Source organism: Ambystoma mexicanum, chromosome 12, assembly GCF_040938575.1.
Source record: "Ambystoma mexicanum isolate Mex_15411 chromosome 12, UKY_AmexF1_1, whole genome shotgun sequence".
NCBI lineage: Eukaryota > Metazoa > Chordata > Amphibia > Caudata > Ambystomatidae > Ambystoma > Ambystoma mexicanum.
The window spans coordinates 34,706,309-34,730,247 of record NC_090936.1 but is presented as its reverse complement, the minus strand read 5'-3'; the positions used below and the strand labels follow the sequence as shown (position 1 = coordinate 34,730,247).

At 47.2% G+C, this 23,939-nt stretch overlaps 1 protein-coding gene and 1 long non-coding RNA gene across 9 annotated transcripts in view; one reads left to right on the top strand and one right to left on the bottom strand.

The window, feature by feature from the left end:
* The window catches only part of BEND7 (BEN domain containing 7), a 133,492-nt gene that overhangs the window by 53,722 nt on the left and 55,831 nt on the right, over positions 1 to 23,939 (top strand). For all 8 annotated transcript variants that reach the window (XR_011281731.1, XR_011281730.1, XR_011281729.1 and 5 more), the window contains exons 5-6: positions 2,454 to 2,716; positions 10,368 to 10,593. Coding sequence is in view for 5 of the 8 variants with exons in the window: in XM_069627882.1 (XP_069483983.1) it covers positions 2,454 to 2,716; positions 10,368 to 10,593 (489 nt within the window). In the remaining 3 variants the exon portion in view is untranslated. The remainder of the gene's footprint in view (positions 1 to 2,453; positions 2,717 to 10,367; positions 10,594 to 23,939) is intronic.
* LOC138513223 (uncharacterized) overlaps positions 1 to 23,939 on the bottom strand; it is a 132,113-nt gene that overhangs the window by 60,057 nt on the left and 48,117 nt on the right. The window lies entirely within an intron of this gene.

Here is a 23,939-nt window from a genome sequence, read left to right as displayed (position 1 = left end):
ATGCATTGTGAAGTCAGATCTCAACTTTGAAAGTTGTCATCAGCATTTAACGTTTGGATCCTGGAAACAAGTCTGGATCATTTGCATCTGAGCAATAATCCTGTGTGAGGTAGTAGGGCCATTGAGTACTCGGACTGGGAGACAACCAGTATTTCGTGTTTAGACGTTGCATCCCTGCAAGTGGAGAGCCAGGCCAAGAAATGGAAGACCACCAAAGAACAGGTGTAACCATTGTGGTGGAGAGCCGCAGCTAGGAGGAAGATGCCCATCAGAGGGCCGTGGCAGTGCATGGTAAAGAGAACAAGTGAGATGTAAGGAGAACTCAAGCCATTCAGCCGTCAAGAGCTGCAGATCCTGTCGATCTGTTGATGGAAATGAGACTGGCAACAGTGTTGGGACAACCAGGGGTTTCAGAGCTGGAAGCTAAAATGTGAAGCGGAGCAGTAGGTATGCACTCTTAATCCTAGTTGGTGCTAGGAAAACCCCCGACAACAAGCAGCTTTGTGCATTGATTCTGAATTGAGGGCTGCTAGCGAACCGTGGAAACAAGGTTGTGGTGAGCGACAACATTGATAGCTGACGGCAACAGAGAGATGCCATTCCTAGAACACCCAACACATCAAAGAGGTGACTGAAGGAGAGCGTGCTGGGAGAACTTGAAAAAACAAAAGCACTAAAGAAGAACGAAATGTTTGGAGTTGTGGTTACAGCTTCCGAATGTAGAGCATAGTTACGCTGACAAATCTAAGATAACCAGAGATGAAATGCATACTGACCGTTGTTGTCCGAAGACTTGTACGTAGTACAGCGTTGCTTGCCAAAGCAAGAATATAACTTTGCAGACTGGGAGTCGTGATTCTTGCACGCAAAAAGCATAGCATAGAGATACTGGCAAAGCTTAGAGAAACAAGGAAGAATTACTATACTAGGTGTTGTGGTTCTAAGATCCTGGTCTAAGATCTAGTTCAGGGGCGCTTCCCAAGCCAAGAGAACCAAGGATTAATAACAGACTGGGGTTCATGATCTAGCATAGGAACACTGGTTTAGATGTGGAAAGCGAACATTAGTTGGGTCCCAAAGCCTAGAGTATAGATGCTGATAATTAAACGGAATCGAGCCATATCACAGTTTCACACTGGTGTCTTGCACATTTTCTGGCATCAAGCATATTGACAGTGAGAATCCGAATACAAGTAGCAGAGAGGTGCATGCTGTAAAATGTGGGTCCGGATACTCTACCAGTGAGAGGAAATGGCATAAAGGATTCATGGTAGTAGTTAACCTAACAATCACTTTGAAGCCAATTAACTATACAAGGCCAACCTATATAAAGCAAAAAAAATATTCGGAGAACTTTTAAAGCCAGGAGAGTGTTGGACATGTCCACCTTAGGAAGGAAACTGTTGTTTATCAAGAGGTCAATTAATACTTCTACTTTGGGAAAGGCCCCTGTATTCAGTTCAGTCTGGCAAATGCCATTTTAAAGATATATCCCCAGTAGCTACATAACGGTGGAATCCAATCTTCTTCTCTCCCGTCGGACAGGCTCCCTTGCCTTTCCCAAAACTTTCTTTCTTCAAAGAAAACCTAGGAGAAATGAAAATGGCTGTTTCTCTGTGCAATAAGATTGACACCGCTACCCAACTTTGGCTAACGTGCAATAGGAAGGGATAGGGTGTGGAGCCTGTAAGAAATCTCAGCCCAGGATGGGGGGGAAAAGAGTGGATATTACAAAAGCACTGTTCTTCCCACTAAAATAGTTCTGGTGCTGCTAGATGGAGATCCACTTCACAAGGATGATGTACATGGTCAGTTCTGTATAGTCTACGTTCCCCAACCATAGAGAAATATACATTGACCTTCATCTGAATCCGCATGCAGGAAATCTGTACCAGAAATCACCTGGCCTCTCGTTTGGGAAAAACCACAGTTCTCATTTCACATTCTATTTCTATAGCTTTCGTGCGTATTGTGTTGTAATGCTGGGGACCTTGGTATCGCCTTTAAAAAAAAAAAAAAAATAAAAAAAAATAACGAGGCCAAAAACACACAATTCTTTTAATCGCATTTTTCGACTTTTTTGCAAATTTGTTTGCAATAAATGGTGAGTTGGGTTATGGAATATATTAAGATTTGGGGAGGTGGGAGGAAAGCTGCAGGTGCGGGGGTCTCTCCCGGCATTACATTTCAAACACGATTTGTACAAAAAAGAGGGGTGGAGGGTGGAAATTCGACTTGAGAAAATTCTGTGTTCCTCGTCATTTCTTTTAGCTCATTTCATTGTAGATCCGTGGACCTAACCTTGTGCTTTGGGCTTACTTATTATTGCATGTAACAAACTGTAATATGTCAAATGATTTTTAAGATGATTGTAAAACCGAATAGGTGCTTCCTTCAAAGAGGCATTATAATTGTGTACTTGAAGTTGTATGTTTGGCAATTATTTTCTATAGGTAACCAGAACCGACAACCGCCTTCAAATTCTTGTGTTTGTGCTCAGCGGTCCCCAGTGGCACGAAAGAGGAACAGAAAGAGAAAATTGCCCCTGAAGTTGGTACTACCTTTGGCCTTCCGGAAACCTAGTCTATCTGTAGCCGAAAAGAAACCGCTACGGATTCCTGCCACGTCTAGAGACTCTGGAACAGAATCTACTTCCCCCAAAGTGGAAAACCAAGGGTCAGGATATGGAATTGTTCAGGAATCCTTTTCTTCAGATGTAAGTGGTAACACCATTTAATACATGTTTTGTCGATCTGTCTGATTTACTGACCTCTTCAAACTCAGTGAAGAGATGAAGAGGATAAAAAGTGACTTTTCTTTTACTATCCGTTTATATGTCAATGTTATCGAGCCATGAATAATTAAACTGTAGAAATCTGCCCTGCTGTCTCTGTAGATCTAAATATACATTAATTGCCCTGAGTTTTGTCTCAAATGGATAACCCATATATAAGCAATCGTTGGTTTTACAGATTCTACCGTCTGTTTTATGAAAACAATCTGAAATGGCAATAAAGTGGAGCTTCTACGGAACATTAGCACCCGTGGCATGGTGCGCAGCAAATCCGGTTCTGCGGATCCCTGGTAGAAACCTCCTATCTCAACACGCCCATGGAACCCGCAGGCTGCCTCCCCCTCCTGTTGTACCATTTGCCCCACTTTCTTTTTTGTTAATGTGATAGTATTTTTTACTATTAAACACCCCCCCCCCCCCACCCCAGCCCCACTTACCCGAGTACCGGGGTGGTGCGTGCCGCCGCCGCCGCCTCTATGCTTCTCGCTTTTCCAGGCCGGCATGGCAATCGAAGAGGGGCTCTGTATGGAGCCCTGCCTTTCATTACCATGGTGGCCATCATGGCAAAGGATTTTCATTCTGAATGAAAATCCTTTAAGACCCCGGATTACCACTTTGGTAACCCGGGGTGGCGTTATCAACCCATTTCAATGGCTGGAATGGGGGGGGGGTAACGTCCTGGCGCCCTCGTTATAGGCCCTTGCTTCGCCCGGACCTATAATAACTTGAGCTGCCAGGCCGTAACTTCCTGTTCCAGCCCTTGGAACAGGGTGATAACGCCTTATTGATAAATAGACCTATTCATCAAAACTGCTAGATGATCCAGCAAAGTAAACTTTGTGTTGAGTTTCCCAAATCCCCATTCTTACCTGTAAGAGTAGTGGGCCCCTAATGACAGAGTTGGTCCGGCTGCTACCTGATGTTCTTCAATGAGGGTAGACCAGGTAGGATCCTGCAGACCTGCTGCTTAGCAGAAGACACTGTAACAACTTGGTGACTAATATGGGATTAGGAGGTGACTTGGTAAACTACAGGTCCCAGAATGCCATCGGTGGGAATCCGGCGCCATACCCATACTTGAGTGTCATTCCATTGTCAGGCTATTTACTGAACTCTTTCGAGATTCGAGGGAAGACTTATCAGCAACACAGCAGGCCCAGGGCACTTACCTAATGTACAAGGAATCCAGGTAAAGATTATTGTCAGGACTGCAAACCTGTGGTGTTGCGGTTTTCACATTAGACATAAGCATGGGTTACTTCAGCGAAATTTGAGAGACTGAGTTTACGCACACAGGGTTTCGTAAATTCTTTGGATATGCTGGCTCGGGCAAGGAGGAGGCAGAACAACAAGGCAGTCTTGCGTGTGTCCAACCTATATGCCACTGACCACTGCTTTTCCCTTTAACTCTCTATTGCCCCTCATCAGGGCTAATCCGAGCTGTCAAGTATTTAACAAATTGACATGGGGAACTAATAATGATATAACGAAGGGTAGTAACATGAACGCAAGGATATGACCAATCAGGTGCCCTGATGCAAACAAAAAAAAGAGAACAACATTTTGGGACATAGAGGAAGAACCAACCCATTCTGAGGGAGGCATAGTGCAATTATGCATATCTTTGGATCTACTAGCTGATCTGATACATCATTGGAAATGATGGATTCTGTTTCTCGTATAGGATAGTGCTTCTTTGAACCTCAACCTTGCAGAAGAACCAGTTATCCAGAGCCGCGTTATGCTGAAAAGTGTCACATTGTCTATGCACAAAGGTGCAGTTATGACTGGTTCCCCTTTCTACCTGGAAAGAGCTTGTGGTGTTATACCATTCTACCCCGAGATCTGCAGACCCCTGTTGAGTCTGTGTGTTTCCCTGCTAAGGAACAGCTTGGTAGCCCTATGACATCCCAGGTTTCTTCTAGATAACTTCAGCCAGAACCAACATGTTGTAAAGGTGCAGAAGTAATGTTTGGAGACCATGGTGCCATATTTTTGGGCATTATCCTTTTTTAATTAAGAAATGGGCTGGGGATTGCCTCCCTCTCCCTAAAGCGAAGATAGGATTCCCTACCTCAAAGAAGTGAACTTGTCAGGAATTCAGAAACTAAAGTCTGTCACTGTTGTCTCAAAACCTACCTTTGTCTGTAACACTAATAATCTAAAGTAACTGTGCAAGGATGATCTCTTCTCAAAGTAATAAGTGTTCTTTTTATCTTCAACCAACAGAAAAGTTCCCAGTCTCTTGTGATGCAAAACAATGTTCCAAAATAAGATTCCAATGCAAGGGTGTGTGCTCCTTTCCCCTAGATTTCCTCTTACCTTATGCCTATTCCTTTAGGGCTTCTGAGCCCCTTTTCCCTTTAGATAAAATGTCACTGGGCAATTCATAAGGTAATGTTTCTTTATGCTACCAACTTGGCACAGTTTGCTATGAAGCCTAGAATCCCAGTACTAGACTTGTGTTCCTTTCCCCTAGTCTTCTTTTCATCTTCTCTTTGTTCTTTTAGGGCTTCTGATCCCCTTTTCTCTTGTAGATAAGTCACTGGATAATTCACAAGGAACTGTTTCTGGGCTCCACTGTTCCTACCAACTTGGCACACTCTGCTACCACGCGTAGGATTCCTTCTGTCAGTTCCAGGGTTTTTTATCCTCTTGTTTTCAGCCTCACATATGGGTGCATGTCGCTGACTTGCGGCTTTTTACACGGCTTGGTTTTTTCCCCTGCCAAGACAGTGTTCTCTCATGGACTGTCTTTCTTTCACTCACAGGGTCCCTCTTCACTTTCAACTCTGGTTTCTCATATGGGTCTGGGTCCCAAACTCGCTTTGCAGCATAGTGTCTGCTTGCTTTACTCCTTGCCAAGCATGCAACTCTTCCTTTAATCCTCCGGGTTCAGACCATTTTATTCTTGATCACATATTTGTATGCAAGTCCCAGACTCTCACTGTTGCGTTGTATCCGTTTTGGTTTATTTTCCTGCCAAGTATCCAACTCTTCCTCGTTTGCTTATTGGTCCCAGACCCCCTCTTTAAGACTTAAACGTTAACCCTGTTTCTTCCCCGGACCTCCAGCACCTGCCGGGCAACCCGCTTACTTGTTTCCTTCCATCTCGCTGGTATCGGCGGTTCCTGAGCAGCTGCGTTCCTTTCTGAAGCTCATGTAGCGTTCGGTTTCTTCAACAGCGTCTGCAGCGGCTCTGCAGTCTTCCGACGCATCCCGGCTGTAAGTTGCCAGGGCCTAGGGCGCTTGAAGGATTCACTTGGCGGCAGCCCAAGCAATCCTCACCTTGTGCCCCACTGTTTTGCATCTGTTTGGCCCTGTGGGGACAACACTAACAGTTGCGTCTCTGCAGCCCCCTCAGTAAAAAGAAGTCATTGGACTCAAACAGCAGAAAGAAAAACACACATACATCATATAAGATTATAAAACAATTGGCTCGTTATAGGCCCTTTACTTATATCATATATGTATAGATACCAATAAAGAAACGCACACTTAGATATATGGGAATTTGAATAAAGGTTACATCACCGTCATGCATGAGAAAGAAGAAAACTTCATCTTGGCCACCAGCAACACTGCTTAGTCCCTTAGCAGGTAGGCAAAGAGATCACTGCGTCTGACTGGGTCTGAAGCGGAGCGTCCTCCCTTTCAGCGAGACTGCATCACCCGGGGTTCAAGTTCCAACTAACTTTCGCCATGCAATGCTCTCTCCTTTATGGAGGCATTTCCCCGCCCTTTTCAATTGCGTTCTGCTCTCGGCCGAAGAGCAGATAACAAGTCGAAGGGACAGAGGGTGGAAAAACCCAGCGCCCCTCTCTCTCGCATTCATTCCCAGACCCCTAATCATGCACCTGCAGTGTGCTCCGACTCCTTTTCTGTATTTGTCCTTCAATTGACAATACAATAACTATTCTCTGCAGTCAGTCCACTCGGATAATATTTACGTGACCTTGCCCTATTTTCACTGCTACTTGCTCATTCTGTGAGGCTCGTGGAAACGCAGACTTAATTGCTGTGATGGAAGATGAGTGTTCAAAATGGCTGCGCATCGACGCCTTGTTATTCTGGCTCGCATTTTTGGCACTAGCCTTACAACAACGTTTGGGTTCTCCCGTTCCTCCAGTTACAGATTTCCCTCTGGCTCGTATCTGCTGTTGCACGGCTCCCGTTGTTCCTCCTCAGAGGACCACTCTCCTTTCCGCGTTCCAGCTAATCTGCTTTCAAACTCCAGCATGGGATTGCTGTACTGCTTTGGGCCAACCGCGTCTATTGAGGAGCTAGAGTGCTCACTCTGCTTCTCCCGAGTGATCCTTGGACTCCCCGTCAACATAATCTTCACAGTACCAGTTAGTTTCAAAACTATATGCATAAGAGTTTGTATTTTCTGGTCTTTCAGTTTTGTCATGTCTGTTGGGTTGACTGGACTTGGCAGCAAAACGCTTTGGCTCTATCTGAAAAGGGGGAAGGGGTTTTATGTTGTTACGTTATTTCATTTATTTAGTGCCAAAGCCTGTAGGCATCCAGGCGCTGAATTTAGGGTTGGAGAAGGGATTGAGTATATTGAAGTGGGGGTCATACCACGTTATCTGGCGATGGTCATCCCCAATCCGGTTGAGGGGTTCCCTACCCTTCTGATCATCCCTCCGTGCACCACCTCCCAGGGGGACTATTGTACTGTGGATTTGTCACAATGTCTATGGGAGGCACTTGTACCCTGTATAAAAGGAAGGGACAGCCATCACCCAATGGAAACAAAAATAAGGGTTTTCTCAAAGTAAACAATATTAAGTGCTTTTACCTACCATCTGGCCTAAAGAAATAACCGAGGCTCCAGTCACCAGGTGAGATTCCCGCAAAGCCAAGAGGCCACATCTGAGAAATTCTAGAAGGACCTAAGAGAGTGGTGAGACGACAATAAGAGGGAATATCACAAAAGTGAGCAAAATGCAACCTGGTGCGAATTAACCATGGTTTCAATAGTCCTCTGTCTCCATTCATACCAAAGTACTTTCCACAATGTAATTTCTCATTAGTGCTGCTATCTTTGGATACAATGACTATGGCTTCTAACAGCTGAATTTCTTCACAAACCCTGAGCTATACTGAACTCTCTCAATCTTTTGACCTCTGTGTAAAGAATCTCTTGAGTTCTTCCCAGAACCACAAGTGGCAGATTGCCAACATGGCTGCATGCTCTTTAAGCCGCACCTTTTGCCCAGCCACGGAACCTAATAATAATACCGTCCTAGTATGAGCGACTCTGAGATCAATGTCCTCGGGGACTCTAGGTTTCTAGATTCTAATGGGGATCTGGCTCAAATCGTATCACTCACTCTACTTTTGGCATTCTCCTAGTGCTATGGGTGCTGACCTTGAACTCTCCCATTCCAAAGTAGTTTCAGGTTTGCTCACCCATAGACCTTCCTAGTATGCGTTTTCCGTGAATCTATGGCCTCCCTGTTTGGAGGAATTCTGACATGATAATCTCCTCGCCTAGCATTTGCTGACACTGAGACCCTTTCTAGTCGCAAGACATTGGGCTCTGGCACTCTTGGAGGTATTTGGTTCTGGGATACTGCTATTCCTTTTGGTACTGAACCAAACAGCCACCTATTTCAAGGGACTCTGTGGCCTTTTCTTTCTTAGACATGTCTAGTCCAGTGGGCTACAACTCAGAAAAACCTCTTGTCTGAGGGACAACTACTGGGAGACCGTGTTAGTCTGGGGGTTCTCGCCTGGAGTGTCCATGTAATTTTGTGGAGCAAGAACGGTTCTTCTTTCAGGGAATTGAATTCAGTTGCACTCTTAGTGGGTCTTTTTCTAATAGGCATTGCTAAAAGCAAAGTGTAATGCTTTTACGCCTCAGTTTTCCTCTCCAGCCCATTTTCGTGTGCATCCAAGGCGAGGAAGGGGCACAAAGCATTTAAATGTCTGCTTTGCTTTCGTCCTCCATCTTACAAGAGCACTTTATTTTACGCTTGCAAAAGATTTTCATGCAGGCATAAAACAAATGGATTTCTATGGAATGCGCTTTGAATTGGCACCTGTTACCGAGCAGTTGGATGTCATAGGAATCCATTGGTAAAAGCTGTCTGCAAAGCATAATTTGCAGGCTGCGGTTTAATTGTTTTCATGATGGCGGGTAAAAAGGGGGGCTAAAGGTGATCTTGACTGGTTTAAAACGTCACTTTTCCACTCAGCCTTATAAAAGTTGGAAATTGCACGTGTGGGATCCATCAGCACACAAGTCACAAGTTCTAATATTGGCAGTCCTCTGCATGCAATATACATTTCTTTTAAAATGCCCCCCCCTAGTGTGCGGAGGGGAGGCTTTGGGACAGTAGGGCACTGCTTGTCTGGTATGCTCCAACATGGAAATCCTCAAAACCTGTGGCTCTGAGAAACCTGAAACCCATAGTGTGGGGTCATTGACTTGGAAACTTTTATAGTCTGAAGTGTGCTCTGAGATTATCCTGATCTGAATGGAACTGGCTCTGTGCCCTCCTAGTCTGAAGGGCTAGAAAGCGCAATGTGCTCCAAATTGGGGAAAGTCAAGAAGGCGCAGAACTTGAGACCATCCTTGCATGAAAGACTCCGACACCCTTTTAGTTTGAAAATCTCATAATTGGGAGAACTCTAATAGGAGAGCCACCTAGTCTAAGGGTTCCTGACTTGTAGACTTTTCCAGTCTTTAGCTATGTCTTTAGCGAGTCTCCCGTCTCGCTATGACCACACAACCTGCGTCCCCAAAACCCTCCTGATCTCTTGCCATCCGTGCACCTATTGTCTGATGCACATAGCCACTGAGGGTATGTTATGAGGTGCCTGTTTTAGTGAGTTATGATGTGAAATTATCTGATTTGAGGCTCAGGTTTCAGCGGTTATACCCACATCGACTGTGGGCTTGCTAGCTTCAGGAGCTGAGCCTTGCTAGTTCAGATACTGCAGTTGTGATGTGGTAGTGTACTTCCTCAGCCGAGGCACTGCAGGAATTCAGGAGAAAAGACTCTCCTAGATCAGCCTGCAGACCCACAAGAATATTGATTGCAGTCTGCTGTTCACAGGAGAGCAAAGATGCGCATACATTGCGTCAGAGTTGTGTGGGAAACTGGCGCCAAACAGCAGCAAGGAGTCGCGCAGTTACACTCCAAATTCTAGTACTTGGTCACATAAGTGTACATCACTGGTCTTGGGTACTGAAATCGGCACAGCATAAATCTCATGACCCGCTCTGCTTATGAGATTTACACATTAACCTTAACCCACTCCCGTGTAGCTTTACTTATCGGTCATGGCTAATTTGCATTATGTGCGTAGAAATCATTTTTTTGCAATGGATGCATCAGCAGTTACTGGCATAGGTCAGCAGGACTCGGCAGTGAGATTTACTGTGTTTCGCTACATTCAATGCTGAAAATTCCCTTTTGTGTTTGGTTGGCCAGAAAGTTAAAAATAATTTTACAAGTTTTAAACTAGTTCCTACGTGTAACATTGAAAAATATTTACTAGAAACCCATGATGAGATTTGCAATCTTAATGAACTGTTTTCATTTTATTGTTTCGTTAGCCAGAGGTGCAACTTGCAGAAGGTTTTGATGTGCTCATGCATAAATCTCAGTTGGATTCCATATTGACGAACTACACTCGTTCAGGAAGCCTGCTCTTTAGAAAGCTGGTGTGTGCATTTTTTGATGACAAGACCTTGGCAAATTCTTTGCCCAATGGAAAGAGAAAAAGGGGACTAAATGATAATCGCAAAGGACTGGACCAAAATATAGTCGGGGCGATTAAAGGTATGTTTTTAGCACTTATTATTTTAAGCCGTATGTTAGCCTTGGAATCAAGCATTGACTGGAATGTGGGGAGACGGAAAGAAATGTTTTTTGATTTTAAACCCCAGATGTTTTCTACGGCCTTGGTGGAATCCCGGCGGTAATTGTACCGGAATACTACCAATGCAAATAACGTTACCGCAACTCGGCCGGTGCTATTGGCACCGGATCCTGAGTTGCGGTAAGGCTTTTACTCCCCATTTTTTGTGGAGTCCCTAGGGCTCTATGGGGCAGTAACGGCGCAATTATCACCAAAAATGGGCTGAAAGGGGAGGTTTTTACCTCCAGCAAAAAGCTGGAGGTAAACCTCGCTCTTTCCACCCAACTTGGTATTGGGCGTAGCGGTAATACAGCAGTAAGGGAGTTACCGCCACATTTTTACCGTTCCGCCCAACCCATGATGAGGCCCTATGTTGTGTTATTTGTGTTGTATATTGTGCACATCACTGCTGTAGTTTTCTTAAAGCGCTGAGCCGTGTCTCTTTAGAGGTGAATTGCCCCACCTTTGGTCTGTGAAGTAAAAAGGAAGCTGGGTCGAGGAGACCCAGGAAAGGGGGGGGGGGAAGTGGGGAAAGTCATGGAGACAGAACCGTGCAGACTTGACTCACGAAATGTAGGGAGATGGAAACATAAGGGTGAGCAACAGTATTAGTTAGGATGAATGTAGAGTTTTCAGTGTTTTGACAGACAGGACATGTGATCAAAAGAAGGGACAAAGAGCTTCCCTTATTGGCAGGTAGAACCTTCATGGAGACCATTACTAGTGTGGTGGTGGAATTGCGCTGTCATGTTCTGGATGCGTGATGCCCTTGGGGTGTGCTTGAAGAGTTCCTGGGAGTTGTGTTGGTACTAGCCAGATAATTATTTTGGATCTCCTCCTGCTGATGGCCCCAGGTGGTTCTGGTAGAGCCGAACCGGCTGACTCGGGTGTAAGCGCCAGTTATTGGTTGTGCAGAAGAAGTGCTGGAGAGTTTGAAAAACAGCATCTCCTTCTACCCCAAGACATTGCAGATGGGCCGCTGGTATAGATGGGCATGTTATGTTGCTTGATATTTGTGAAGCAGTTAAGAATGTTGAATTTGATAGCGATGAAGGACTATCAGTGGTTCCTTGTGCCTGTCTAGTCTTGACACCGAGATCTTTTATGGTCCTAAGCTGTCCCACTGTGTTTGCAAACTTTTGAATGAATGTACTCTGTCTTCCCCACGTTTGCTGGTCATGTTGAAGTCCTATTGCCTCGAGCCACTTTGCAGCACTTATTTTTGAAGTTGTCCACAGATCGCGAGGAGTTATTTGTCATCCCTGATGAATGGTCACTGGAGGTAATGGGCAAATCAAGAAAGGCTTAGGCACTAGTCCTTATGAGTTATACAGAGTGATGTGTGACCTAAAGAGGAAGGGCGCGAAGGCTTACTTGACTGAGGTGTTAACTCCTTGAAGGCCATGATGCTGTGTAGTTCTCTCAGGATGGGCGACCTAACCTACAGATGATTTTGGTCCAATGTTTTATTTTTGCCAGAATCTGGGCTATGTGGTCAAGGTTATTCAATCGATAGGTGGTTCCAGATTGGACAGAAGTGGGGTCAAAGTGCCTACTGGAATCCTCATTCTGTTCCCTTATTGGTTTTTAGAATAGTAAACAGAGCCTTCAACATGCTACACTGTTTGAACATGAGCCAGTGAGTGGCTTTCAATGCAGTGATTACATTTAGCTATATCTTGGCTGCTTGGTCCAGGTCCCGCTTCAGTTTATACGGTTCATATTTATGGGGTGCCTGTTGTGGTAAACCAGAAAAAGGAGTCGGACAACTTGGTGACATGTTTAATGTGATTTTATGTAAATAAAAAGGAAAACTATTTCTTCAAGGAAAGTTACTACCTATCGAAGCAAAACTAAGGATGGATGTTAAAGTCCAAAATGATATATTTGTTTATTCAGGTTTCTCAGGCTCCCATAACCTAGATGACTTCCCAGCCGTTACTCGCAATATTAATACTTTTGTCTCTGTGGCTATTGTCCGACGCTTGTGCGGAGCTTCGGGACTCTGGTTCCCTCTAAGGATCTGGTCTCGCGTCTGTTACCGGCCTCATGGCCCACTACAACTCGCTCGTGGTCACGCCACCAGATGGGACTTGGGGATTCCCGTCACTGCTCCTTCTCCGGCCTCAGCTTGCCGGTCAGTAAGAAAGCCAAACCTCTGGCATTTTGCTAGCACTTTTCTCGCCCTCCTTCCTACCACAGGCTCCGCAGCCCTGTGTAGTTACCCCCCAACCCCATTCCAGATGTCGATTCTGCATAGCTGTTCTCCTCACTCCGTAGGAGTCTCTCTCTCTGATTCAAAATCCCTCTTGGTTTTATACAAGTCTTCATGAACAAAGTGTGTCCTCCTTCGACTAAAGCGCTCAGACGAAATTCAGCATTGCCGGAAGCTAAAGAGTTTGAGGAAGCGTCCCTATTTAGTGAATCCACATGTTTTGTCATTGGTGTTCAGGCGAGATCCAGCATTACCTGAAGGCAAAGAGATAGAAGAAGTGTCCCTGTTTGGTGGGTTCAAAATAGGAGCATTCAAAACAGAAGGAACATCTTTTTCAGTCATTTTATAGGCAGACAATGTATTCCCGACGAGGAGTTCCTTATCGGAATGGGGGTCCTTGTGCTGAGTTACTCTCAGTGAGGTCCCACTTGCCTAGACCCCTTGGAAGGGTCTTGCTGAGTGGGCTCACCTCCGTAGTCTCAGATGGTGGCTTGCTCCTGTGCAGAAGGGACGAATACCCTGGACTCCTCAAACTATGTACATGACATTGCAATAACAAAGGCTAGGCAGAACCAAAGAGCTAATTATTTGAGCCTTGTAAAGGGAGTGAAGGAGCAGATGAACTTTTCTCAGTACTTCGAGGTTGAATTTGATGTCTTTGATCACTGTGTATCAATGAGTATGTCCAGGTCATTTACTTCCTGGACTACTAATGGATTGTTTCCTAAACCTGAGGCCACTTGAAATGAGATAATGCGAGACAGCAACAAGACCATTATCAACCCATTATTGGCCGTATTTAGGCAAATACTGTTCATCTAGGGCTGCAACAGTGGGTTATCCTAATCAGTAAAGCTCCTTGCATGCATGAGTGACAGGTGTGCAAGATATCCTTAAGTGCATCAATACATTTATATCTGTCTGCCCTACCCTCTTGTTCTCCAACTACATTCACCGTTCACACAGTGTTTTCTTGACATCTGGCCTCCAGGCTTGGCAGTCCTGGAATTACCATTCCAGTGTTTGCTCCTTGGGAAAATTTAACAATAATCCTGGGTGAGAAGCCTCAATTTCCTTGGGCAGCTTGCCCACGTCTCTATTCTAATACCTATTGTTATTAAGGACATCTTGTTCATCCCTGAAACTGCTTTGCATGGATTATCTGTTCTACTTCTCTACACCGCAGAATAGCCTCTCTCAATCTCGATCAAAGGTTCACTTACTAGATTCACGTGTATTTCACAAAACGTGCCTTTCTTACTATTCTACACCACCCTCTCACTATATCTGTACCATCTGCACATACCTTCCCACCCTTGCACCTTCTCCTTATTCGTTTTACTCATGCCAATTTCCAGATGAGCCAGGCTCAGAGACCACTACGGTGGTGAGGGGGCACAATATAAAATATCCTAGCATAACATGTTTAGGGCCCGCTGATTAGCCAGCTAGCCACGTCAAATAGGCATGAATGAACATTCTGCGCTTTCAGATCATACCTTTTTGGGTCTCTATGGACCACCAGATGGCAACACACTCTAGTTCCATGGTAGCGTAACTCGCTTCCCTCGGTTGCAGCTTTATACTGATAACAAACATATAGATGCTACACCCCATACCCAAGCATCCTCTGAAGGATGAGAGGTTTTGCATGATCAGCAGAGGCTGATGGTATAGGATGCACTTAACAAAAACTATCTCAGTCGCTTTGGTATTCAATTGATGTTGGTCCCCTTCATTTGATCCATTAGTTGGATATGAAAGTTGGCCAAGAAAAGTGCATAAATCCTTTTTGGTCTTGGGGTTGGAAATGACTTGAATGCTCTTGACTTGGGCTGCTTGAGGTTAAACAGGTTCTTGTTCCTACATGGAGCTCCTAGGCTCCCCAGCTAAGCCACCTGAACTGCTAGCCTCCTTCATCATTCGACCTATGAAGCGAGTGTAGTAGCTGCCTTTGCTACCTTTTTTATCCCTCCTCTCACTCCTGCTCTCGGTTCTCATTCGGACTCTGCCCTTGCTAACCTTCACCTCACTTCTCCTCGTGTGGTTCTGTACAATTTCCAATAGAATCTGAGGGAATGACTCCCTTGGCTTGGTACAATTCACAACAATGCCAGGGGGTAATGACTCTCGTCACCTCAACTTTCAGTTCAGGACCAAGAGAATGTCCTCCTTCTCTTGGTATGCTTTGGCACAGTTCAATACAAGGCCAGGTGGAATTACTCCTTTCTCCTGGCATTTCTATTGAAACTTCTCATGTGGTTCCAGGAGAATGACTCCCTTCTCCTGGTATTGCTTGATACAGTTTGTTCTCACTGCTTCCAGCGTGATACACACTTTGCCACTGTGACTCGTTTTCAAAAATGTCCCAAATCATGTTAGGATCCCAGACCCTTCTCTAGGACTCTAGTGGTCTCCTCTTGACCACTGTGACGAGGAAGAGTCCCTCAAGAGTATCACTCATTCACGTTGGGGACTGTAAGGAAGGCATGGTATCAAGAATAGACACAGACAAGTGATCACAGTTCAAGGGTGTTTATTAAACTGTAGGTGCAGGTTGGAAAAACATCTATTCTAAACCTAAAATGGGACCAAGCTATGACCATCAAATGATAATACGGCAGTCCTACTGGCGTCTTGGCAAAATAAAAGGGCCTATTCTACTATTATATAAAAAAAATAACTATTGCCAATCCTTACGACTAATAACAAAAAAGTCTGGGATGGGATTCACAAGAAAGAAAAGTGTTCACAAATAAGTCGGGATGTGGTAGCCGGGTGGCAGGGGGGGAGGGGAGGAGAGTTCTCTCTTTGCCACTGTAGGAATCAAGAGTCACACCCAGTGGTTAGTTGCTGAAATAGTGCTTTATTCTTGAAACTTAACCAAGTGAAATTATAGTCCATTGGTTTTAGCTGTTGAGAGTTACTTCACTCCTCTGGCCGCTTCCTAGGAAAATGACCTTCTTTCCTAAGCCTCTTGGGACTCCGGATAGGCCCACCAGTCGTTCCTTCGCTCTTCGCCCTCTCCGTATGACTAGAAAAGGAAACAACAACACGCTGATCAGCTCCCGGTCTTTTATATGTAGTGAGTGACTTGTCTCCCCACCAATAGGGTCCTTCCCTGTCTATCTGGCTTTCTATTGGTTGTTCCTGCCACGTCCCCCCTCCTTTAAAGGCTGCCGTCTGGGGTTGTGTTTCCTGATTCTCCCGCCTGCCAGGGGAGTCCCGTCCACTTTCCCATGTGTGTCCCGAGGCCCCTCCTTCCCCCTGCTTGGGTGTCCCTGCTCGCCCGCTCCCGCCGAGCGAACTGCCCCCGCAGAGCGGCCCGCTCCGTCTGGCCCGCCGCCTTTCTCTTCTTGTCTGCTCCGGCAGCGAGAGGAACACGCCGGGGTGCGCGCGTCTCCGCACTGCGGCCGGCCGCGGCTCCGAGCCCCTGACAGCACCCGTGACGGCCGCCCAGGCGAACCAAGGTAAGGGCTGGGCAGCTTCGTGGTCCACTGTCAGTACTCCACGTTCCCCCATTTCCCCTCGCCCGACGGGATCCTCCTCACATCTCCCCATCACAAACCCTGACCGATCGGGCAAGGGAGCATTCCTGGACAGATAGTCGGCCACCAGTTGGAATCCAGCTGGCTTGTGAATGGTAAGGAAATCAAATGGTTGCAGTGACAGGAACCAGCGAAGAACACGCTGGTTGGTATCCTTATGTTTGGCGAGCCATTGTAGGGGAGCGTGGTCAGTATACAACGTAAAGGGGCGGCCCAAGAGATAATATTTGAGGGTTTCCACTGCCCATTTGATGGCCAAACACTCTTTTTCCACAGTTGAATAGGCCTCCTCGTGAGGAACGAGTTTCCTGCTCACGAAACAGACCGGCTGAAGTTCACCATCATGTTCCTGTGAAAGAACTGCACCAAGACCATGGTTCGAAGCGTCTGTTTGCAGAAAAAAATGGTCATGGAAGTCGGGGCACCGGAGTACCGGATTCGAGGTAATCCTTTGTTTCAGGACCTCGATGGCATCCAAAGCCGCGACATTTTTGGACAGATCAGGAGTTCCTTTATTTCTTAAAGCGTCGGTCAAGGGGGCAGCCACCGTGGAGAAATCAGGGATAAACCTTCGGTAATAACCGATGAAGCCTAAGAAGGCTCGGATTTGTTTTTTTGTTGTGGGCGTCGGAATCTCATAAATGGCTTTAATTTTTGAAGTTTGGGGTCGTAACATGCCTCCACCAACCAGGTGTCCAAGATACTTAGTTTCGTGCGCACCCATCACCGTCTTCTTGGGATTGATGTGTAAGCCTGCCCTAGCTAACTCAGCCACCACCTGTTCCAAGTGGTATAGATGGGCCTCCCAGGTAGTGCTATACAGGACAATGTCATCTAAGTAAGCTGCAGCATACTTCTCATGGGGGCGTAAGTACGACATCCATCAATCTTTGGAAGGTGGCCGGCGCCCCGTGTAGGCCAAAAGGTAGAACTGTAAATTGATATAGGCCTTGGGGGGGTTGCAAAGGCGGTTTTTTCCCGGTCTGTGGTTTTCAAGGGGATTTGCCAATATCCCTTGGTTAGGTCCAGTGTACTCAGGAAGTTTGCGGACCCTAGGCTCTCCAACAATTCGTCCATTCTTGGCATTGGATAGGCTTCGTATCTGGAAATGGTATTCAGCTGTCGATAATCCATACAAAACCTAATTGTACCGTCCGGCTTTGGTACCAGTACTATCGGGGAGGACCAGGAGCTGGTGGATGGTTCAATTATATCCATGCGTAGCATGTCTTCTACCTCGTTTTTGATGATTAGCCTTCTTGCTTCGGGGATCCGATAGGGTCTTAGCCGGACAGTCTGTCCGGGATCGGTTCTGATCTCATGTTCGGTTAGATTGGTTCTTCCAGGTAAGGTCGAGAAGGCCCCTGCATAGGGTGACAGGCTGGCTAACAGTTCGGATTTCATGGAAGGTGTTAGTATTTTACCCCATTGAACGTCTTCCAGCTTGCCTTGTTGTCGGGTCACGTTTTGTTCTGAACCATCGTCACCGATCTCCATCGTTGCCGCTAATATGGGTGTGGCCCATGCCTTTAGTAGATTCACATGATATACCTGGTCTGGTTTGGCCCGGTCGGGTTGGTGGATTCGATACGTCACCGGACTAAGGACCTCCTTAACTTCATAAGGACCTCTCCATCTGGCCAGGAGTTTGTTCGTACTGGTAGGTAGGAGGATCAATACTTGGTCCCCTACCTTGAACGTTCTCATCCGACTTCCCTTGTTGTATGTTTTCTCCTGAGTTAATTGGGCTTGTCCTAGATTCGTTTCGGCCATTGAACGGAGTATTGTCAGATGTTCTTTTAGCTCTTCGGTATACTCCGTTAAAGAAACTTCATCTGAAGTCTCCCATTCCTCTTTTACGAGATCCAATATGGTTCGGGGTTGTCTTCCGAAAAGGAGCTCAAAGGGAGAGAAGCCCGTAGATTATTGCGGTGTATCTCTTAATACCATTAAGACCAAGGGTAATACTTGTTCCCAGTTCTTCCCATCGGGTCCTGTTACTCTTCGTATCATCTTCTTGATTGTTTTGTTATACCTTTCGACTAACCCGTCTGTCTGGGGATGATACACTGAGGTACGTAGCTGATGAATCTGTAGTCTCTCGCATACTTGTCGAAGTAGGGTGGACATGAAATTGGTCCCTTGGTCGGTAATGACTTCCGAGGGTAGCCCCACCCTCGCGAAGAAGGGTATGAGTTGGTCACATAACTGTCGGGCTGAGGTTCCCTTCAAGGGGAACGCCTCAGGATATCGCGTAGCATAGTCAACGATGACTAGTAGATACCTGTACCCTCGGGATGCAGGTTCTATAGGTCCCACGATGTCCATGCCTATTCGCTGGAAGGGTACGTTAATGAGGGGCATTTTCTGTAATGGGGCCTTTGCTGGTAAAACCCCACTGGTTAACTGGCAAGTGGGGCATGCCTTGCAGAACCGGGCTACTTCCCCATATATGCCTGGCCAATAGAACCGTCTCAAGATGTTCTGATGGGTTTTTAGGGAGGCCATGTGCCCCCCACAGGGGTGGTTATGGGCTAACTGCATTATGACCATCCTATGTGTTTTCGGCAAGACCAGTTGTTCTTTTACGTTCCCATCGTCCGCTTTGTATTTGCGATATAAGAGGCCATGATGAAACAAGAACCCCGGTCCCTTCGTTACATCTGTTCTATCTCGTTGGCCGCTCTCTCTCGGGCTACCCGAAGGGTTGGATCAGTCAGGGTTTCGCTTCTCAGGGAATCTTCATGATCTTCGGGGTTCCAATTGATTGGCCGAGTCATATAACTGGCTTGACACCACTCCAATCTGTTCCGTCTTTTGTGACCGGGAGGGTTTCTGGGGTTCTCTTCTTTTGTGGCTTTGTGGTTGACCCTGCTTCCGCCTTCTTCCTCTATGGTCCTTAGTGCTCTATCAAAGTGTGGTAAGTCTGTCCCTATGACTACGGGGGTAGGTAGGGTAGGAAGGACGGCAGCCCTTAACTGAGTGGTTTCGTGGTTCATCTCTATCTGTATCTCCTTCACCGGGTATGATTTTACGTCCCCATGAATACACCTTATCGGTACAGAAATGTTAGACAAGTTAGGTGTAGTACTCACGGTTGGAGATATGGCTGTTTGTCTACTTCCGCTATCCAGCAGCGCCCGCGTTGGTCGACCATCTACCCTTATATCCACAACATAGGGTCCAGGGCTGCGTTCTTCTGGATGGGTTTTCATATAGCCAATTTCCATGGGCTCTGTCGTCTTCCTTCTAGGGCAAAACCGGGCAATGTGGCCCCACTCACTGCACTCAAAGCATTGGGGCTGTCGAAACCCCTGGGCCATAGGAGACTGCTTCTCCTCATGTCCCAGTTTCCTTTCTTCGTGTTTTTTTGGGGCGTCCTCTGGTTGCCTCCATCGGGAGGGGATCCCTCTGGTTCCCTTTTGTACTGGGTTTTGGAGGCTGGATAAGGTCATCCTTCCTATGGCACCGGTTATGGGGAGACGGCTATACCCGGCCTTTTGATAAGCCGACGCGATGTCCACGGCCTCTGCCAAGGTAGGCCGGTGGTGTTGCCGAACCCATCTTTGCATTGGGCCTGGCAAGGCTTCTATGAACTGTTCCAGTATTATTTTGTCCTGGAGCGGTTGGTTAGCTGGGGTAGGTGCCTGGATCCACTTCTCCGTCAGATCTTTGATGCGGTAATATAACTGCCGGGGGCTTTCCCCATTCCTTAGCTTTGTGTCCCTTAACTGGATACGGTAGGCCTCCTCATCCAGGCCTAAACGGTCCAGTACAGCTGCCTTGATTTCACCGTATGGAGTGTTGCCATTGGGGTTCACCGCCTGATACGCTCCCTGCATCACTCCGGATAACAGGGGAGCCACATATTGTCCCCAACGTTCGGGTGGCCATTGCGCATTTCTCGCTATTCTTTCAAAACTGGTGAAGAAAAAGGCCGGATCTTCCCCTTCCCTATACTTCTGAAGCAGGGTGGACGGCACCATGGGCTGGTTCCTGGAGCTGGCGACTGCGTCCGTGAGCCTAGTAATGGTCTCGTGTTGTTTGTCTTGCGCCGTAGTTTGCAAGGTGCCCTGCAATTGGATGGCTTGCTGGAATGCCTGGCGGTCAGCTGCCGCTTGCTGTGTTTGTAGCTGTAGTAATTGTTGCAACTGTTGTTGGCCGTCCGTCAGCGCCTTAATTAGGGTTTCCATCGCGTTGTTGCTAGATCCCACCTTCGTCGCCAATGTAGGAATCAAGAGTCACACCCAGTGGTTAGTTGCTGAAATAGTGCTTTATTCTTGAAACTTAACCAAGTGAAATTATAGTCAATTGTTTTTAGCTGTTGAGAGTTACTTCACTCCTCTGGCCGCTTCCTAGGAAAATGACCTTCTTTCCTAAGCCTCTTGGGACTCCGGATAGGCCCACCAGTCGTTCCTTCGCTCTTCGCCCTCTCCGTATGACTAGAAAAGGAAACAACAACACGCTGATCAGCTCCCGGTCTTTTATATGTCGTGAGTGACTTGTCCCCCCACCAATAGGGTCCTTCCCTGTCTATTTGGCTTTCTATTGGTTGTTCCTGCCACGTCCCGCCTCCTTTAAAGGCTGCCGTCTGGGGTTGTGTTTCCTGATTCTCCCGCCTGCCAGGGGAGTCCCGTCCACTTTCCCATGTGTGTCCCGAGGCCCCTCCTTTCCCCTGCTTGGGTGTCCCTGCTCGCCCGCTCCCGCCGAGCGAACTGCCCCGCAGAGCGGCCCGCTCCGTCTGGCCCGCCGCCTTTCTCTTCATGTCTGCTCCGGCGGCGAGAGGAACACGCTGGGGTGCGCGCGTCTCTGCACCGCGGCCGGCCGCGGCTCCGAGCCCCTGACAGCACCCGTGACAGCCGCCCCGGCGAACCAAGGTAAGGGCTGGGCAGCTTCGTGGTCCACTGTCAGTACTCCACGTTCCCCCATTTCCCCTCGCCCGACGGGATCCTCCTCACAGCCACATTTTGAGCACGGGACAAGGTGGGACTCGTGAGCACAGCACATGCTCGAGCTTTCTCAGCACAAGACCACGGTTCCAGCATCAGATATCAAGACCTTTGGTGGTTAAGTGTCTTTTCTACAAATGTCTCTTGCCTCAGAGGATCTGATGTGGTCAAAGCAACGAACAAAGTTCCTGTCCGTATACATGTTGGGTGATGACTTTTCACCCATGGATTCCCCCTCTTCCGGGCTCAGATCCCCAAACAGTTCTTGGCAATATCGGGACCTTCGGAGTTTAGTTTTCTTGCTTCCAATGGCCTGATGGGTTCAAAAATACCACACAAAAAGAGTTCCTTTCTGATTGCACTTGAGGCGATGATTCTTCATCTCTGGGTCCCCCTCTTCCGGGCGCACACCCCTCTTGAATATCATCCTCCCTCCCGTCTGGTCCACTTTGGCTTATATTCAAAATTATTTCTCGATTGCATTCACATGTCGTTGGGGTGATGGCTTCTCACCTCTGGATCCCCCTCGTCTGGACTCCGACCCTTTTCAAATGTTTGCCTCCCTCTGTGGGTTCACTACAGCCTTTTTCAGTGGGTGTTGGCTTTTCCCCCCTGTATCCCCCTCTTCTGGACTGAAACCCTTTCTTGAATGTCTGCCTCCCTCCGTCGGATTCACTCTGGCTCTTGCAAAGATATTTTCACCTTGGCATTGACAAATCTTAATGTATTTTTAAACAGTTCACCATGGACATCCCTCTGTCGGGTTCACTTTTGTCAACACACTGTTCGTTGGGACTTTAGGTTTCGCCCCTCTTTATTGGCATCCCTCCGTCGGGTTCACTCTTGCCGCTTCACAATTCCTTTTACTATCTCTTGATATGGGATTTACTTCCCTTAACTTTACAATGTTCTGCCAGTCAAAGACTTTCGACTGTACAGAGGATTTATCTAGATCCATGTATGACCACTTTGACCCCTTTCCCAAGGGCTTCTGTTTACAGTAGTTTGAACAATACGGTATTTGCCCAGAGTTTCTCGATTGAGCACCCACGTGGTGCAGACTCCTGCAGCTGGTTTTCCCCTCTCGTATTAACAGTTCTTTGTACTTTTCTTCAATTAGTCGTTGCTACTTTTGTTCAACACAGTGCGGTTTCTTATCGGTTCTCCCTTCGACTCACTGGCTGTGATGAACCGCTTGGCTTCTTTTGTCTTTGGAGTCAAGGCCGGTACCACAGTGGCTGGCGTCTCTCCCTGGCTTGGTTATCAGCAGAGGAGGGCCCTGTGTACCGTTGACATTTGCTGCAACACACACGCTGGCTATTGTTTGCAGTCTTACAATTCCTTCTCTGGTGTTTTCACGGGTCTGGGTCGGAAAGGGCAAGGTCGTTTCTCTCCTTCCTTTCGGTTCTCGCTGGCTTTCTCCTCCTCTTAAACTGCTGTACTTGCATAGCTGAGTCGTTGTGCAGTCTGCCTTGCTCGTATTGTGCTCTCGTGCTCCACCTTTTATCTCTGTGGGAAAGGGAAAGGGCTATCAGGTGTGTTTGGTTTTGGTCAATTGCTTGACTGCGTGACCGTTTTCTTGGGACATGTCAGGTAAAGGGCTTTGGTGTTTGAGTAATCTATGTGGTGGTTTGGGATAAATGTGTTACAAGAAGGGGATACCGCATCTCACCTGTCAATCTACCACTCCCCCGAGTACCGCCCCATCCAGGTGATCCTCCCTCACTGGTCCACCCCCTGGAATTGGATCCAATAGTGATGGCCGTGTCCTGGCCACCTGGATGACAGACCCCCGAGGACTAGTCATGGAGACACCTTCAGGTTTCTCACAGGACCCATACCCTTCTCTTGTAACTAGTGTACTTCTCTCCGCCACTATGATGATGAAGACTTCTCTATGCTTTTGTTTACTTCTCTTGGGGTCCCAAACTCTTCCCTGGTGGCCAGTGGGCTTCTTCCTCTCTTGTACGAGGAGTAGATTTGATGCTCTGTGGACTCTTCGGAAGTCTGGTAGCAGTATGCCTAGGACAAAGCCAGGTAAGGATTGCCTGCGTGCTGCCTGCCTGCGGCCCGCATCCCCCTCCGGATCTCCAGTACTATTATTGACCTGCTTTTGGGCTTTGGTACGTCACCAGGGCTTCCAGGGATGGTGGTCCAACTTCTTGGCTGGCTCGGCTTTCCCCTCTCTGCTTCTGCAGCATCTCCAGCTGTTCGGAGCCCCGACTCTTCTTGTCCTTATGTATCGTGCACGGTACGCTCCTGTGGAACCCTGTGAGGACTCACGTGGCTGACCACTGGCGTCCTCTGTTCCTCTTCTCCTCAGGTCGGCAACAAGACTTTGGATTTTCCACCCGAACGCTCTCTGTCTGTTGCTTCTCCCAGTAGGCACTGCAGCTGGGATCTGCACTGGGATTGACCAAAATTGTTGTCCATTATTTGTCTTTGTACATTGTAGCCCGTTCTTGAGGGGTGGGCTGTCAGAGTCCCTTGTTACTTTTGACAGGTTGATCGAGATGACTTTTGATGATTCACTAGGTGTCGTCACTTCTCCCCAG